The sequence below is a fragment of the Mustelus asterias genome, chromosome 20, assembly GCF_964213995.1.
Source record: "Mustelus asterias chromosome 20, sMusAst1.hap1.1, whole genome shotgun sequence".
In the NCBI taxonomy this organism is placed as follows: Eukaryota; Metazoa; Chordata; class Chondrichthyes; order Carcharhiniformes; family Triakidae; genus Mustelus; species Mustelus asterias.
Genome location: NC_135820.1, coordinates 35536281 through 35553990, shown reverse-complemented (window position 1 = coordinate 35553990; position 17710 = coordinate 35536281). Strand labels below are relative to the sequence as shown.

Genomic DNA, 17710 nt, shown 5'->3' with positions numbered 1-17710 from the left:
GACAGCAACGGTGACCATAACCAGCAAAGACCAGAACCAAAGTATCAGACCAGACCAAAGGACCAGACTACGCAGAGGACCATTGCAGACCAACACGAGAATAAAGGTCAATATCTGCCGAGGTACTTGCCAGTCATGCAAAAGTTAAGTCAAGGTTTAGTATTGGACATGAACTTTAGTATTCCGATAACTTATTGTTGATTGGGTGGGTGATTAATAATTGTGTGTAAATAAATATTATTGTACTAACAAGAAGTCTATTCGCAATTCTTTGTCCACCGTATAAGGGTTAAAACAGACTGTGCAGCAAGCGCAGCAACAATATCGTCTCAGCGGGACATAAATATCCCATGGTATTATATTGGGAGTAAATGGCACTTTATCTCCAGTGTCCTGGCCAGTATTTAAACTTTCAATCGACGTTACAAACAGAGATTACAAGGTCAGTATCACTGTGATGTTCGCACAAATTGGCTTCCATGTTTTCCACAAGACAGCAATAACTACATTTCAAAGGTATGCCATTGGCTGCAGAGTACTTTGGGAAGTTCTGAAGTTGTGAAAAATTGTACACAAATGCAGTGGCTTCCTTTCCTACAGCAAACCACAGTTAGTGGTTTAGGCTTGGCCTAAATTAAAAGACATACTAACTAGAAAAAGAGATTGAAAGAAAGTTAAATGAAATTTGACACATGGAAAATATAAGAAAAAAAATCAAAATAAGAGACTTAGAACAGATATGAAATAAAATAGCGTATTAAAACAGTGGCAATGTATATTAGATTCATAGAGATATACAGCTCAGAAACAGGCCCTTCAGCCCAACTCATCCATTCTGACCACATTTCCTAAACTGAACTAGTCCCATTTGCCTGCGTTTGGCCCATATCCCTCTAAACAGTTCCCATCCAAATGTACTTTAAATGTTGCAATTATACCCACCTCTATCACCTCCTCTGGCAGTTCATTCCATACATGCACCACCTGGTGTGAAAATGTTGTCTCTCAAGTCCCTTTTAAATCTTTCCCCTTAGGTCCCTTTTAAATCTTTCCCCTCTCACCTTAAACCTTAAACCTATGCCCCCTACCATAAAGACTGTGGTTATTCACCTTATCTATGCCCCTCATGGTTTTATAAACTTCTATAAGATCACCCCTCATCCTCCTACGCTCCAGGGAAAAAAGTCCCAGCCTTTCCAGCCTCTTCTTATCAATCAAACCTTCCAATCCTGGTAGCATCCTCGTAAATCTTTTTCCTTACATCCATTTATTAACAACAATGGTTCTCCAACTGTGGTCTCTGAACCACTGATGAGTGACGAGGGTCCTCAAGATGGTCAGTGCACTGGTTCGAAATGTAAATCACTGACCCACAATGCTATAGCTGAGGCCATACGAAACAACAGGCCAGAAGCCTCATCCCCACCACTCACATGACATGACATCACACAACCAGATCAGTTCCACACGCACAGTGCAAGTGATAATCATATAGTTTTAACGAACTGATACACTATATTACAACTGATTTTGTTTGATTAATGTATACGCAGGATTAATTTCTCAAAAGATGATTGCAAAATATATATCACAACATTTCAAATAAATGTGTTCTCCTGTAGCAGTAATGTTTATAATATGAAAATATCTATACTTCTGTTTCTGGCACAAATTAATAATTTATGATAATTATTTTAAAAAGGCACATATTTATTACATTTAGTAGCAAAAAAGCAGTACATCTATAGTTTCCATGAGTTCCTACTAACTTTGATGAGTGCTTTTTGCGGTGGCAAATGAAAGTGGGGTAGGACTGATAAGAGGCTCAGTGGATGAATAAATTGAGAACCAAAAAATGATAAGAATATTACCTCAGAAGGAAGCAGCTCAAATGCTGACAATTAAGGTGATTAGGATCTTTACATTGAAAGAAGAAACAGCTCTTGCAATGCATACATAAGATTTTATTTGAAACACCAACCTAGTAAAGCGAAAACTAGGTGAAACTATTATTCCAGGTTACAAAAGACCTGAGTGTAAACTGCTGCCCCATATTTGCAATTTGCAGAAAATGATGGAAAAATAATTTGTACACCACATGCTACAGTAATGAAGAAGAATGGTCAGAATTTGCAACTTTACTAAACTGAATTACAAAATACAAGTTATTACTTTTGAGGGAAAGAAACAGGTAAAAGTGTTTTTAGACATATTACCTCATCATTTTCCATTAACTCAAGGATTTTCTTCTTGCCCACTTCTTCTTCTTCTTCATTAACCATGATTCCACTCTCTTCATAGTAATTTCTTCTGGCTGAACCATACTTGTGCGAAACTTTCAAATCTTCATCATCTTCATCCACACCACGGGGACGTTTTGCACCTCTGTCAGGCTTTAAAATACATATAATTACAAACAGATCTTGTTACCCTGCTCCAAAGATGGCTACAGCTTTTGCTATTATTTATGATATTGAAGATTTGACCTTTAAAATGTCACACAAGTTTAGTCTGCCAAAGCATTACAATAGAAAACACTGCAATTACAAGAAAAGCACAAACGATAGCCCATGCATTAAAGTCTCATTCACTCAATTAGGCAATAACTCAGATTTGTCAAGAACATACATGGCAAGAGACACCATGCCTGATGATTAAAGACTAAAGCTACAGGTCAGGAAGTTTAATCAAAGCACAAAGGCCACTTATTAACTATATTCGAACAAAAAAAATGAAGATCCTCCTTATTGAGGCTTTAGCCATCTTTGTAATTTTGCTATCAGATATCAAGGTTTCTGGATTCATGAGCTACAACATGACAATACTGCTATAATTCTACAATAAGCAAGTTTTAATCATAACAATAACAAACTGAAAATGTACTATTTTGAATTAAATATTTCTTGGGGTATGGGTGTCACTGGCAAGGTAAGCATTCATTGCCCATGGTGGCATAGCAGTTAGCACTGCTGCCTCACAGTGCCAGGAGCCTGAGTTCAAATCTGGCCTTGGGTGACTGTGTGGAGTTCGCACATTCTCCCCGTGTCTGTGTCGCTTTCCTCTGGGTGCTCCTGTTTCCTCCCACAGTCCAAAGATTTGCAGGTTAGGTTAATTGACCATACTAAATTGTCCCTTAGTGTAAGGGGGACTAGCAGGGTAAATATGTGGGTTACAGGATAGGGCCCGAGTGGGATTGTGGTTGGTGCAGGCTTGATGGGCCAAGTGGCCTCCCTCTGCACTGTAAGGATTCTATGATTCTAGTTGCCCCGAGAAGGTGATGCCTGCACCACCACCCCCCACCCCCCCCCCACCTCTTGAGCTGCAGCAGTTCATATGGTTATTTTTTGTTATTTAAGTTTCTTTTAATTTACTTATTATTTCATTTAGGTTGATACAAGTGGATAGAGAGCAGTGAAGAGTCAGATATAGGTAAGGACTCCATGTTTCCTTTCCGAACCAGGTGGGTTCTTGCAAATGACCAAACACCTGGTCATTTTTACTGATACTAGCTTTTTACATCCATATTTTTAAACTGAATTCAAATTGTCAAATTGCCTTGGAGCAATTTCAACTTGGGCTCTCCAAATTATTAGCTTAGGTCTCGATTACCAGCTTAGTAACACAAGCACGACAACTGAACCTGTTGCTCAAATGACTGTCTTGGTCTGACCTATATGTGAGTCCAGACCCACATTAACTGTTCACAGAAATGGTCCAGCAAGGCACTCAAAGGCACTGAACAGCTAAGAAAAAGTACAAGAATAAAATCAGATGAATCACAACACAACCAGACAGCAATTTTGGACTTAAGGCACATCCATGAAGATTTCAACAAATGAAAGATAACCAGATTGAGCCTCCACCATCAACTCCTAGGAGTCAGCATTCACCAGAAACTTAACTGGACCAGCCACAAACATCATGGCTGAAGTAGAAGTCAGTGACTGGATATGCCATCCACTCAAGATTATGAGGGGCATGGACAGAGTGGATAGTCAGAAGCTTTTTCCCTGGGTGGAAGAGTCAATTACTAGGGGGCATAGGTTTAAGGTGAGAGGGGCAAGGTTTAAAGGAGATGTACGGGGCAAGTTTTTTTTTACACAGAGGGTGGTGGGTGCCTGGAACTCGCTGCCGGGGCAGGTAGTGGAAGCAGATACGATAGTGACTTTTAAGGAGCATCTTGACAAATATATGAGTAGGATGGGAATGGAGGGATGTGGTCCCATGAAGGGTATTGTTTACCAAATATGCATCATGTCCAATAGTCTTAATTCATTGCCTCAAAATGGTCCTATCACAACTAAAATCAGTGAAAAATCTGCAACAACCACTGTTGTAAGAATACTCAAAAATTAGTTACCCAGATATCACTGATATTTTCACTTCTTGTTCCACTGGCAAAAAAGGTCTATTTTGAATATGGGCCAAACAAAATGGCATTCAGGGAGACTATTAAATTCAAAGTAGATCATCAAACTAAGAATGGATGCATGCTAGTGCTTGCAGTGTTAAATGATAATCTGGTTGTAATGGCCGTGGTAAGATTCAAACCTGCATTGTTTTGATGGCCATGGCAGTACACACAATCAGACATGTTTTCTTTAGGAAGAATTAGCATGCTTCCTGCACTATCAAGTTACAGATTCAAGGGTAACCAGCGGATCTTTACTTTCAAATTATGAACCCGGCAAAAGATTGGAGCTTTTGTTATTCCATGTTTACCACCTAAAATGCAGTTATTTGCAGAAGAAAATGTAATCACCATACTCAGATTTAGTAAACCTATACTATACAGGAACAGGAGCATGTTATTTGGGTGGGGTGGGGGGGGGGGTAGGGAATGGGTGAATAAATATAAAATAACCACACACTGCAGAGAAAATGGAGGTTAAGGAGTTGAATATTCGGCACCATACCACTACTCACTGATCCTGTCACAGTAAGGTTGCACATATAGATCAAGCATATCACCGTCTGAACAACGGGTCTCACTGTAAATGCTGCAGCTAGTACAAGTTTGCCAGCCAAATGCTACTTTCTCCATAATAAGACTGCAAAAATGGCAGACCTGTTTGAATCTACTGGTATTTTAGCTCCAAAACACTGTCTGATAAATTCTCTCATTCGGATTTCAGTAAAATGCAATAGTTTTATCCCATGTCCATGTGAACTGTGTTAAACAACCAGTGCAATTTTATATTTTGTCATTTTATGCCAACTGTGTGCAGAAAGAGCATAACATATGGCAAAAGGATTGGTGGTCATTAACAAGTTATTTGTGGAAGGAGGAGAAATTTGGAGTGCTTAATTAAAAGCATGACAAGTTTCTCACAAATTACTGTCAGTGGGGTTATTGTAAAGCATAATGGTGGGTGTGAAATGTTGATAATTTATGACGAAGTTAAAATTAATTTTTTTTCTAAACCTGTGCTTATGGTTATTGACATGCACAAGGCTGGTGGGTAGTATTAGAAGAAATTTGATATGCATTGTAGAATATTAAAGAAGCACTGTATACTGCACAATTATTAAACATATTAGCTTAAGTCGTGTTTCTTCCCTAACATATTGATGATACCAAAGCTGTGGGGTGTATTGATAGAGTGGATTCTCAGAGGCTTTTACCCAGGGCTGAAATGGTTGTCACGAGAGGCCACAGGTTTAGGGTGCTGGGGAGTAGGTATAGAGGAGATGTTAGGGGTAAGTTTTTCACTCAGAGGGTGGTGGGTGCGTGGAATTGGCTGCTGGTAGTGGTGGTGGAAGCGGATTCAATTGAGTCTTTTAAGAGACTTTTGGATAGGTTCATGGAGGTTACTAAGATAGAGGGTTATAGATGAGCTTAGAAGGTAAGGAAATTGTTCGGCGAACTTGTGGGCCGAAGGGCCTGTTTGTGCTGTAGCTTTTCTATGTTCTAAGTTCTATTTCCCTCATTATGTCTGTGCCATTATGTCAAATATGTCTAGTGACAACATTCTTGCATGTCTGATTAATGTAATTGCATACTTTCTATTCACCATATAATTTACACAGCATCAAACACTTCAAAAATGTTATAAACACTTCTTTCACTTGATTGAGAATCACATTGTGCTCCAGAACTGCTTCAACAATGTGGATTTAAAGAAATGTCTCAGGGGACTTCACAAATAAACACAAAGAAAATGCACACCAAACCAGGAAGAAAAGAATTAGGAGAGGGCACCAGAAACGTTATGAAGATGAGTTTGAAAAAGTTCTTCTAAAGCAGTGAGGTTTGGGATGGGAGTTCAAAAGATTAGGACTTCAATAGATGAAGACTCTGGTACGATTAGTTGTTCAAGGTGAAGAGTGCACAAAAGATAAAGGTGAGGAGATGGAGCCTTTGGAGAGGATGTAGCACTGGAGGGAACTCCAGCTACAGGACAGGGAAGTGTTATGGTTGGAATGATTAGAGCAAGGATTTTGAATTTAGTCTGTTGGCGAAATAGAAGCCAGTTTAAATAAGTGAGGAAAATGGTAAGTGGAAATTGGTGCAACATTCATGTTGTGGAATTTTGTGGAAGTTGGCAGTTTCTAGAGGGGTGAGGATGTGAGTCCAGCCAGAAAAGCATCAGATTCAGCAGCAAAGGGTCTGAGGTAAGCAGATGATGATACAGAGTTGGAAGCAATCACAAAAATCATATAAAATAAACATGTTAGAAAATTGTTGTTACAAAGAGAGTAGGTAGAATGTGAAATTTCATAAACCAGGTGACATTGAAGCAGAGTTTGTTTATTCTTTGAAAAGGGAATTTTATAGTAGGCTGCAAAAATTCATAAAAGAGAATGGCAAGCAAGGAGCATTAAATTAGACTATTTGATGCATATGGAAAAAAGCACTAACACAAACTTGAAGGGCAAAATCACCAACCATGTTATGGTTCCTGAACGTTTCAAATATTTAGGTTCTCAGCATCCTTCTTCTCTGCCTCATTTCCAAATCCTATTTAAAAATGCTCCCTTTGCAATGCTCTTGTTTCTGGTTCCATTTGTAATTATTTATCTCCTAGATGCCTCAGGACAAATTAAAAATCTTGCCGACAAAACAAGTGGTGAAGAAGGCATTTGGCATGCTTGGTTTCATTGGTCAGAACATTGAATACAGGAGTTGGGACGTCTTGAAGTTGTACAAGACATTAGTAAGGCCACACTTGGAATACTATGTACAGTTCTGGTCACCCTATTATAGAAAAGATATTATTAAACCAGGAAGAGCGCAGAAAAGATTTACTAGGATGCTACCGGGACTTGATGGTTTGAGTTATAAGGAGAGGCTGGATAACTGGGATTTTTTTTCCCTGGAGCATAGGAGGCTTAGGGGTGATCTTATAGAGGTCTACAAAATAATGAGAGGCATAGATAAGATAGATAGTCAACTTGTTTTCGAAAGGTAGGGGAGTCTAAAACTAGAGGGCATAGGTTTAAGGTGAGAGGGGAGAGATACAAAAGGGTCCAGAGTGGCAATTCTTTCACTCAGAGGGTGGTGAGTGTCTGGAACGAGCTGCCAGAGGCAGTATTAGAGGCAGGTACAATTTTGTCTTTTAAAAAGCATTTAGACAGTTATATGGGTAAGATAGCTATAGAGGGATATGGGCCAAATGTGGGCAATTGAAATTAGCTTAGTCGTTAAAACTGGGTGGCAGGAAAAGTTGGGCCGAAGGGCCTGTTTCAATGCTGTAAACTCCAATGACTTGATTTAAGCCCCTCCCTTCTCAGTAAAGATCATGTAAAACATATCTATAGTATTTATCTATATTTAAAATAAATCTCACATCTGGCATTTATTCCCTGTTCTTACAATTTTTGAGTCATGGTTTTTATGTTGATGATTGCGACAGAAACCCCTATTGGCAGTTAGTATTTCATAAAGTATTCCAATATCTTAAACCTGAATCCTACTTGTCTGACACACTGTAGTGTTAGATTTCAATCACGCAGATAGTGTTCTGGCACAAGTTATTCAAGTCCGCATGTCATTTTGTTTCTTCATCTGATTAACAGGGGTGTTTCATTTTCTCCATTATCCACAAACAATAACCAAATCAAATATAGCACATTCCTCACTTACCAGGCAATATGGCAGATCTTGAACAGAAACATATATTCATTGAATGTTATAAACACTTAATTCAAGAATGTTGCTTCCTTCAATTATATTACATCACTATAACGCGGAGAGCTGGCTCTGGTATATACTAACAAAATCTTTTCGACTGCTGCTATTGCTCACTTCATTGAACTTGGTGATTTGTTACATTGATTTTACTATGATATTTCTTGACAATGTGCTTGAACGACATTTTAGCACCAAATCTTTTCAGAAACTTATTTGTTGATGAATCGAAGGAACAAATCAAAAAGCCTTATCCCTCTTATTCACCATAATTCGAACAGGCAAAAATAAGAATCTTCATTTAGCTGGAACCTTTAATCTAGTTGGGAACTTTTTCTACCACTGCTGGAGAAAAAATTTAAAATGCACAAGATCATCTTCAAAAGACCATTGCCACAGAGTGAACACAGGACTGGACAATCTCAGATTTGTTTCTCAAGCTATCTGCTTTTACTTCCATTTTCATTGAATGCCAGGGTGGAGGACCTTACAGATTTCAACATCTCCAAAATCAAGATCATTCACTTAGCCTGTTGCTGCCCCAACCCCAATAAAACCATCTCTCACATCTGGAACACCTCCTTTTGTGTTTTTGGATCTTTTCCACTTTCCTTATTCCACATTTTTCAGTTTCCATATTTTAGGTAACACTCAAGGGCAAGGTCAAACTGCTTGGGACTTTGTGATTATCTTCGCTAGTCCCCATATCTAACTAGCATAACAGCAACAAGCAAAAACATGATGGGCTGAATGGCCTCCCACCATCTGTGTGGCACCTCAATTTTAAGTGAATTAAATTCTTACTTTTATTTGGTGAAACTGTTTCAACAAGTTCAACCCAAATTTAACAAGACAATGTTAACTCCAATAAATTCAGCGCATTTAGAATTGAATAGCTGGTAGTCAGCTTATAATTACTTACATAATCTTGTAAGATTCAATATTACTGCTGACTTGTTCCCACTGTATAGATTTTAAACAAATCAAACCTCTTGTTTTGGATGCAGTCATGTTGTGACATAAATGTAACACAGATACAGAACCAGATTTAATGGTTCAAGTAATCATCATTTCCACTGCTCAGTGCATGAAATGTACTCCAAAGGTGATATCTTTCCTGTCAGTATTCAATGCCTTGGGCGCTCAACCACATTCAAGTGCGGCATCTCCTGGTACTGAAGGGTCAATATCAGAGAGCAAAATATAAGATGGGATTGCAAAAAGAATGAAAGGCAATATGAGAAAAAAAATTCTTTACGCAACAACGGTTAGGATTTAAGATCAAAAGAAAAAGGGGAAGTAGACCATTCAGCCCATCAAGCCTGCTCTGCCAGTCAATAATTAATGGTTGATCAACTCCACTTTTCTACCAACCCCCACAACCCATGATCAGCCATGATCTAGTTAAATGGCAGAACAGATTGGAGAGGCCGAAAGGCCTGCACCTGCTGCAACTCCTGTTTTCCTACCTGTATATTTATGTTTTGTGATTCATGTACAGGGAAACCCAGATCCACCTGAACAGCAGCATAGCTTTCCTATTCTTCCTGAAGTGGACAACCTTACCTATCACATTATATATCAGCTGCCACCTTTTTGCCCAATCACTTAACCCATCTACATCCCTTTGCATCCTCTTCAAATCCTCCTCACATTTGCTTTTCTACCTATTGTATCTTTGTATCATCAGCAAGTTTGGCTACAACAGTCAGTTTCCTCATCCAAGCAATTAAATATTGATGTTAATAGTTGAAGCGACAGCACTGATCCCTGTGGCACTGTGTGTGTTAGTCTGCCAATCTCATAATTATTAATTTATTCTGACTCCATTTCCTGTTAGTTACCCAATCCTTTAACCCATCCTGCTTGTTACATCCTCAAAGAACTCAAATAAATTTGTCAAACATGATTTTCCTTTCAATAAACCATTTTGATTTTGCCTGTATTATGACTGTATTTTCTAAATGTCCTGCTCTACCTCCTTAATAATGGATTCCAGCATTTTCCTAATAACAGATGGTAGACTAACAATTTCCTGTTTTCTTTCTCTCTTCTTTCTGAATAAAGGTGTTACACATTGTTTTCCAAACGATTGGGATTTTTTTACAATTTAGAGAATTTTGTAAAACTGCAAACCATGAATCCACTATCCCTGCAGCCACTTCCTTTAAGACCATAGAATGCAAGCCAATGGGTCCAAAAACTTGTTAGCCTTTCGTCCCATTAGTTTCCCTAGTGCTTTTTTTTTATGTGATTATGATTTGTTTTAAGTTCCTCCCTTCATTTGCTGTTCTACAATTCTTGGGATGCTTTGAGTGTCTTCTACTGTGAAGACAGATACAGAATAATTGTTCAGTCTCCATCATTTCCTTGTTTCCCATTATTTATTCCCCAGTCTCACCCACTAGGGGACCAACATTCACTTTAGCTACTCTTTTTATACACGTAGATGTTTTACTGTTTTTGTATTTCTTTCTAGTTTTGTCTCATGCTCTAATTTCCCCCTCTATTAATTTTCAGTCAACCTTTGCAGATTTCTAAAATTTTCCCAACCTTGTGGGTTAACACTAATCTTTGAAGAGTTGTACAGCATTTCATTCCATTTGATAACCTAACTGACTTAGTTAGCCACTGATGGTGCATCATTCTTGTAGAGTCTCTCTTTCTCAGTGGAATATCTGATGAAAGTTATGAAATAGCTCCTTAAATGTCTACCACTGCTTCTCTATCGTTTTACCTTTTAACCTATTTTCTCATTTGATTTTAGCCAACTGTCTGTACACCCTTGTAATTGTTTTTAAGCGTACAATGCTAGTTTCAAACTCATTTCTCATTCTCAAAATCAGTGTGAAATTATATTATGTCCTGATTACTCTTACTTAGAAGATCCTTCATTGAGATAATTAATTATTCTAGTCTCATTACACATTACTAGGTCTAAAATAGCCAATTTCCTGGTTGACTCCAGAATGTATTCTTCTAAGAAACACTAAACACACTGAGCTCATTCTCCAGGCTACCTTTACCAAACGGATTTGTCCAATTTATATGAAGAATAAAATTGCCCAGTTATTACAAACACCCATAAATTCTTGCTTTACATTATATCCTACAGTGTCGCAGCTGTCACAGAGCTCACATCAGTGATTTCTTTCTTTTGTCATTTCTTATCTTAACCCTATATTTTGATGCTCTGAACCAACATCATTTCTCATGACAGTAGTGATTGACACCTTTATTAACAGAGCTATCCCACCATTTTTCTTTCTTCTGCCCATTCAAAACATCAAATATTCTTGAATATTCATGTGACGGCTGTGGTCCCTTTGTTGTCTCATCAATGTGATATCATACACTTTTATTTTTCTGTGTTACTTTTTTTCTAATATTCTTTCACAAGATGTGGGTGTCACTGGCAAGCTCTGCATTTACTGCCCATCCCTCATTACCCTTAACATGGTGGCAGTGAACTACTTTCTTGCATCAGTGCAGTCCATGTGGTGACAGAGCATATTTAGGAAGAGAACTGCAGGATTTTGACCCAGCAAGTGAAGGAATGGCAATATAATTACAAAATAGTGCACAGCTTGGAGGGGAACTTCCAGGTGCTCCCATGCATCTGCTACCTTTTTCCTTCTTGGCGGTAGGGGTTATGAGTTTGGAAGGTTCTGTCAAGGGAGCCTTGGTGAATTGCTGCATTGGATCTTGCATAAGGTACACATGCTGCCACTATGTTTAAGGTGGTGAATACGGTGTCAATAAAGCAGGTTGCTTTGCGCTGGATGGTGTTGAGCTTCTTGAGTGTTTTTGGAACTGCATTCAATGAGGCTAGTGAAGAGTATTCCATCACATTTCTGACTTGTGCCTTATAGATGGTAGAAATGCTTTGGGGAGTCCAGAGGTAAGTTACTCAGCCTCTGGCCTGCTCTTGTAGCTACAGTATTTGGCTGGCCCGGTACAGTTTTTGGTCAATGACAATTGTCAGGATGTTGATAGTGGGGGATTCAACAACAGTAGTGCCACTGAATGACATGGCGAGATGGTTAGACTTTCACTTGTTGTAGATGGTCAATTCCTGGCATTTGTGTAATATAAATGTTATTTGCCACTTATCAGCCCAAGCCCAAATATTGTCCAGGTTTTGCTGTACATAAATGTGGACTGTTTCAGTATCTGAGTCGTCGCGAGTGGTGCTGAACATTCTGCAGTCATCTGCAAAGATCCCCACTTCTGACCTTATGATGGATGGAAGGTCATTGATGAAGCAGCTGAAGATTGTTGGGCCCAGGACACTACCCAGAGGAATTCCTGCAGCGGTGTCCTAGGACCGTGATCATTGACCACCAACAATAATCTTCCTTTGTGCTAGGTATGACTAAGTGGTGGAGAGTTTCTCCTCCCCCACCCTTCCTCCAATTCCTATGAACTACAGTTTTGCTGAGGCTGCTTGATAAAACACTCAGTTGAACGCTGCCTTGATGTCAAGCACAATCTCTCCCACTTCACCTCTCCGTCCATCTTTGGTCGAAGGTTGTAATGAGGTCAGGAGTTGAGTGGCCCAGGCAGAACCCAAACCGAGCATCAGTGAGCAGGCTGTTTCTGAGCAAGTTCCACTTGATCACATTGTCGACAACACCTTTCTTTACTTTGCCGATTATCTAGAATGAACCGATGCAGTGCTAATTGGTTGGGTTGAATTTGTCCTGCTTTTTGTGAACAGCACATCCCTGGGCAATTTTTCACATTGTCGGGTAGATGCCAGTGTTGTGGCTAGACATTAATAGCTTGGCTCAGGGGGCAGCTAGTTCTGGAGCACAAGTCTGTAGCACTACAGCTGTGTATTGTCACAGTCCATAACTTCAATGGCTTCAGCCTTTTCTTGATAATACATGGTGTGTATCAATTTGGCTGAAGACTGGCACCCGTGATGCTGAGGACCACAAGAGAAGACCAAGATGGATTATCTACTTGGTGCTTCTGGCTGAGGATGTGCACAAATGCTTGAGCCTTGTCTTTTGCACTTATAGAATCATAGAATCCTTATAGTGCGGGAGGAGGCTATTCGGCCCATTGAGCCTGCACCGACAACAATCCCACCGGGGCCCTATCCCTGCAACCCTACATATTTACTTTGCTAATCCCCTTCACACTGAGGTGCAATTTAGTATGGCCAATCAACCAATGGGTGGCATGGTGGCACAGTGGTTAGGACTGTTGCCTCACAGCACCAGGGACCCGGGTTCAATTCCAGCCTCAGGTCACTGTCTGTGTGAAGTTTGCACATTCTCTTAGTGTCTGCTTGGGTTTTCTCCAGATGCTCTGGTTCCTCCCACAGGCCAAAGATGTGCAAGTTAGGTTGATTGGCCATGCTAAAATTGCCCATAGTGTCAGGGGGAGTAGCTAGGGTAAATATATGAGGTTATGGAGACAGGGTGGGTGGGATTATGATTGGTGCAGACTCGATGAGCCAAATGGCCCCCTTCTGCACTGGATGATTCTATGATTCTATAACAATCTACAATGCACAAGTCGGGGGTGTGTTGGAATACTCTTCACTTGCCTGGGTGAGTGCAGCTTCATCAACACTCAAAAAGCTCAATACCATCCAGGAAAAAGCACCGCTGCTTGGTTAGCAGCTCATCCACAAACATTCACTCCCTCTACCACTAAAGCACAGTGGCAGCAGTGTGTACCATTTAGTAAGCCTACTTGTGGCACAGTGGTTAGCACTGCTGCCTCACAGCGCCGGGTTCGATTCCCGGCTTGGGTCACTGTCTGCACAGAGTCTACACGTTCTCCCCCGTGTCCGCCTGGGTTTCCTCCGGGTGCTCCGGTTTCCTCCCATACTCCAAAGATGTGTGGGTTAGGTTGATTGGACATGCTAAATCAACCCTTAGTGTCCCGGGATGTGATAGGTTAGAGGGATTAGCAGGGTAAGTAGTTGAAAGGGCCTGGGTGGGATTGGTGCCAGTGCAGACTCGATGGGCTGAATGGTCTCCTTCTGCACTGTAGGGATTCTATGAACCTAACCTGCCCATCTTTGGACTATGGGAGGAAACCTGAGCACCCAGAGAAAACCCCACAGATATGGGGAGAACATGCAATCTCCACACAAAGTCACTCAAGGCCATTTGTGCTGGGTCCTATCGTCATTGAGAAGAGGAATATTTGTGGAGCCTCCTCCTCCAATTAGTTATTTTAATTATCCACTACAGATCATGACTCCATATGGCAAGACTGCAAAGTTTTGCCAGACAATCAAAACGTGGTCAGAAAAATGTTTTAAGGAGCAGCTAAAAGGAGGACAGCGAGGGAAGACAGTTAGAGAGGTTTAGAAAAATTCCAGAGAACTATTCAACAATACACTGCAAATCCTAAACACTCATTGTGAAAAATCATTCCTCCTTATGTCACCTATGGCTCTTTTGGCATTTTGAAGGGCATTTGGGAACGGGCAACAAATGGTGGTCTAGCCAGTGACATACACATCTTTTGCAAGTTTTAAAAACTAATCACCTTAAGTCTGTGCCCTCTGGTTATCAATCTTTGACCATTCCCTAATTACTTTCTTCAGAACAACTTCCCTAATTACTTTCTTCAGAACCTTTCACAATTTTAAGTATCTATCAAATCTTCTCTTAACTGTCTCTACTCCAAGGAAAACAAGCCCAGCTTCAGCACTCTGACCACATAATTGTTGTCACGCATGTCTGGAACCATTAGTCGGTCATTTGTGTGTGTTTGATCCAAAGCTTTCACATCCTTCCTGAAATGTGGTGCCCAAAACTGGACAGTTACTGTGCTCTCTTACCCTCCGCCCATCATCAAGTCAAAGTTGAGCTAGAGCTCCCTCATAACATTAAGTTTAAAAGCCATTTCAGTCAGTTCTCACCACGATGTTGCACACACTAATTAATCCCAGCCTATTCTTGCTTCCATATGAAGAATCCAGTGTGCAAATTCAATATCTTCCACAACTCTGAACTGAGGTTCAAGCCCGCATGGAGTTTAACAAGATCACACCTTATTCTACTTCCAAATCATCAACCACCTAGATTCCTAACTCGTCCTTCTAGAAATCGTCATCAATACCTGTATCCTCTACGCTTAACATCTCAAGTACCCTCCTTGCAAGTTTTTCAACCTTACAACAAAGCTAACTTGTCCAAAATTGCCCACACGCCAACCCATTCTAAGCCATGTCCACTCTTCATCTCTGTCTCAGCAATCCTTCTGTGTCCTCCTTATGAACCCCTTCGTGATCTTCCTCCACCCTACATCCTGCTCACGTCAGGATGCGTTCTCTCCTCCCTCCGTTCAACCAACAGCGTCAAATCTTTTGGATCTTTCTGAAATTCTCTTAAACTCCCACTTTGCTCCATCCCATCTCACCCCTCCTTCAAAGGTCTCTAACATTTCCCCGTCGCCTTCCTCTGCTCGTCTAATCCCTGTTTGGTCGTGAAAAAGCACCTTGACACGTTGTGGAGAGCGAGTTGTTTCAGAGGAGTTCACATTCTCAAATGAGATTAAAAGCACCTTCAGAGTTTAAAACACTTTAGTTATGGAAAGTCCTAAACTGCGACTGACGGATATAATATTGTTGTGGGAGCTGGTTTGTTCAGGATGACCATCTCTGGAATAATACTCAGATGTGAACCCGAATGAGGGAGGTTGCGTGGGTCCGCCTCTTGCTCTGTTAGCAACGCAGCCTCCACTCGAGGCCCAGGCTCTGCGGCCTAGCTTAGACTACCGTCCCGTCCCCCACTCTCAGGGACCGAGGAGAAAGCAGGCCACCCGAGCCGGTTGAGACGGAAACCGAGAGGAGGAGCCGCCACCGCCGCCTCACCTGATAATTGAGTAACTCTCCCACATCCATATCACCGCCGTTACCAAGAGAAGCAGAAACTCTCAGATCGGTGGGAGATCGCAGCCACACTGCCGTAAAGCAGGGACAGTCCCAGCCACACTGCCGTATGTGCGGAACTGTCGTAAACGCTGACCGAGGTCGCACAAGCCAGAAGTGCAGGGAGGAGTCATCAGTGAGAAAGGAGCTCAGGGTTGTGGAAGCTTCTTTAATGATGAAAGTCCTTTGATATCACTTTGGAAAGGCAGATCTCTTCAAACAAATAATAATCCATAATGAAAAACAAAATAGAAAACCTCAGTAAATGGGATACTAACTGTGGAGACAAAAAATAGTTAATATTTATTTATTAGTATCACAAGTAGGCTTATATTAAAACTGCGGTGAAGTTATTGTGAAAATCCTCAAGTCACTACACTCCAGCATCTGTTTGGGTACACTGAGGAAGAATTTATCACGGCCGACCCACCTAACCTGCACATTTTTGGACTGTGGGAGGAAACCAGAGCACCCGGAGGAAACCCACGCAGACACGGGGAGAATGTGCAAACTTCACACAGACAGTGACCCAAGCTGGGAATCAAAACCGGGTCCCTGGCAGTGCTAAGCACTGTACAACCGTGCCGTCCCAGAAACAAAAGGACCTAAAAGGGATGTAAAAAGGAATAGCAGAATAATTGCCAAAAGTTTATTTAAGAGAAGCCCATGCTGTTTAAAAGATGTAAAGTGACTAATTGAAAGTTGAGGGCTGTTCTTCGAGGCCTTTGACAAGGTCCCTCATGGCAGACTGGTACAGAAGGTGAAGTTGCACGGGATCAGAGGTGAGCTGGCAAGATGGATACAGAACTGGCTCGGTCCATAGAAGACAGGGCAACAGTGGAAGGATGCATTTCTGAATGGAGGGCTGTGACTAGTAGCATCTCTCAGGGATCAGTGCTGGGACCTTTGTTATATATATATATATATATAAATGATTTGGAGGAAAATGTCAATGGTTTGATTAGTAAGTTTGCAGATGACACAAAGGTTGGTGGAATTGCAGGTAGCCATGAGGACCGTCAGAGGATACAACAGGATATAGATCAGTTGGAGACTTGGGCGAAGAAATGGCAGATAGAGTTTAATCCAGACAAATGTGAGGTAATCATTTTAGGAAGACCTAATGGTAAATATACAGTAAATGGCAATACTCCCAGTATTGATAGGCAGAGGGATCTGGGTGTACAGGTACACAGGTCACTGAAAGTGGCAGCGTAGGTGGAGAAAGAAGGTAGTTAAGAAGACATATGGCATGCTTGCCTTCATCGGCTGGGGCATTGAGTTTAAAAATTCTCAAGTCATGTTGCAGCTTTATAGAACCTTAGTTAGGCCGCACTTGGAATACTGTGCTCAAATCTGGCCGCCACAGTACCGGAAGAGTGTGGGGGCTTTGGAGAGGGTACAGAAAAGATTTACCAGGATGTTGCCTGGTATGGAGGGCATTAGCTATGAGGAGAGGTTGGAGAAACTTGGTTTGTTCTCACTGGAACAACAGAGGTTGAGGGGCGACCTGATAGAAGTCTACAAAATTATGAGGGGCATGGACAGTGTTGGATAGTCAAAAGCTTTTTAACAGGGTGGAAGAGTCAATTACCAGAGGGTATAGCTTTAAGGTGCAAAGGACAAGGTTGAAAGGAGATGTACCAGGCAAGTTTTTACCCAGAGGGTGGTGAGTG

The 17710-nt window shown here is 41.0% G+C and overlaps 1 protein-coding gene across 1 annotated transcript in view; it reads right to left on the bottom strand.

The window, feature by feature from the left end:
* Positions 1–16109, bottom strand: part of ctnnbl1 (catenin, beta like 1) — a 186944-nt gene extending 170835 nt beyond the window's left edge. Inside the window, exons 1-2 of the mRNA XM_078236405.1 lie at positions 15978–16109; positions 2217–2393 (exon numbers count right to left, since the gene is read on the bottom strand). Of these exons, the coding sequence (XP_078092531.1) occupies positions 2217–2393; positions 15978–16007 (207 nt within the window). The 5' untranslated portion in view covers positions 16008–16109. The remainder of the gene's footprint in view (positions 1–2216; positions 2394–15977) is intronic.
* Positions 16110–17710: the final 1601 nt, after the last annotated feature.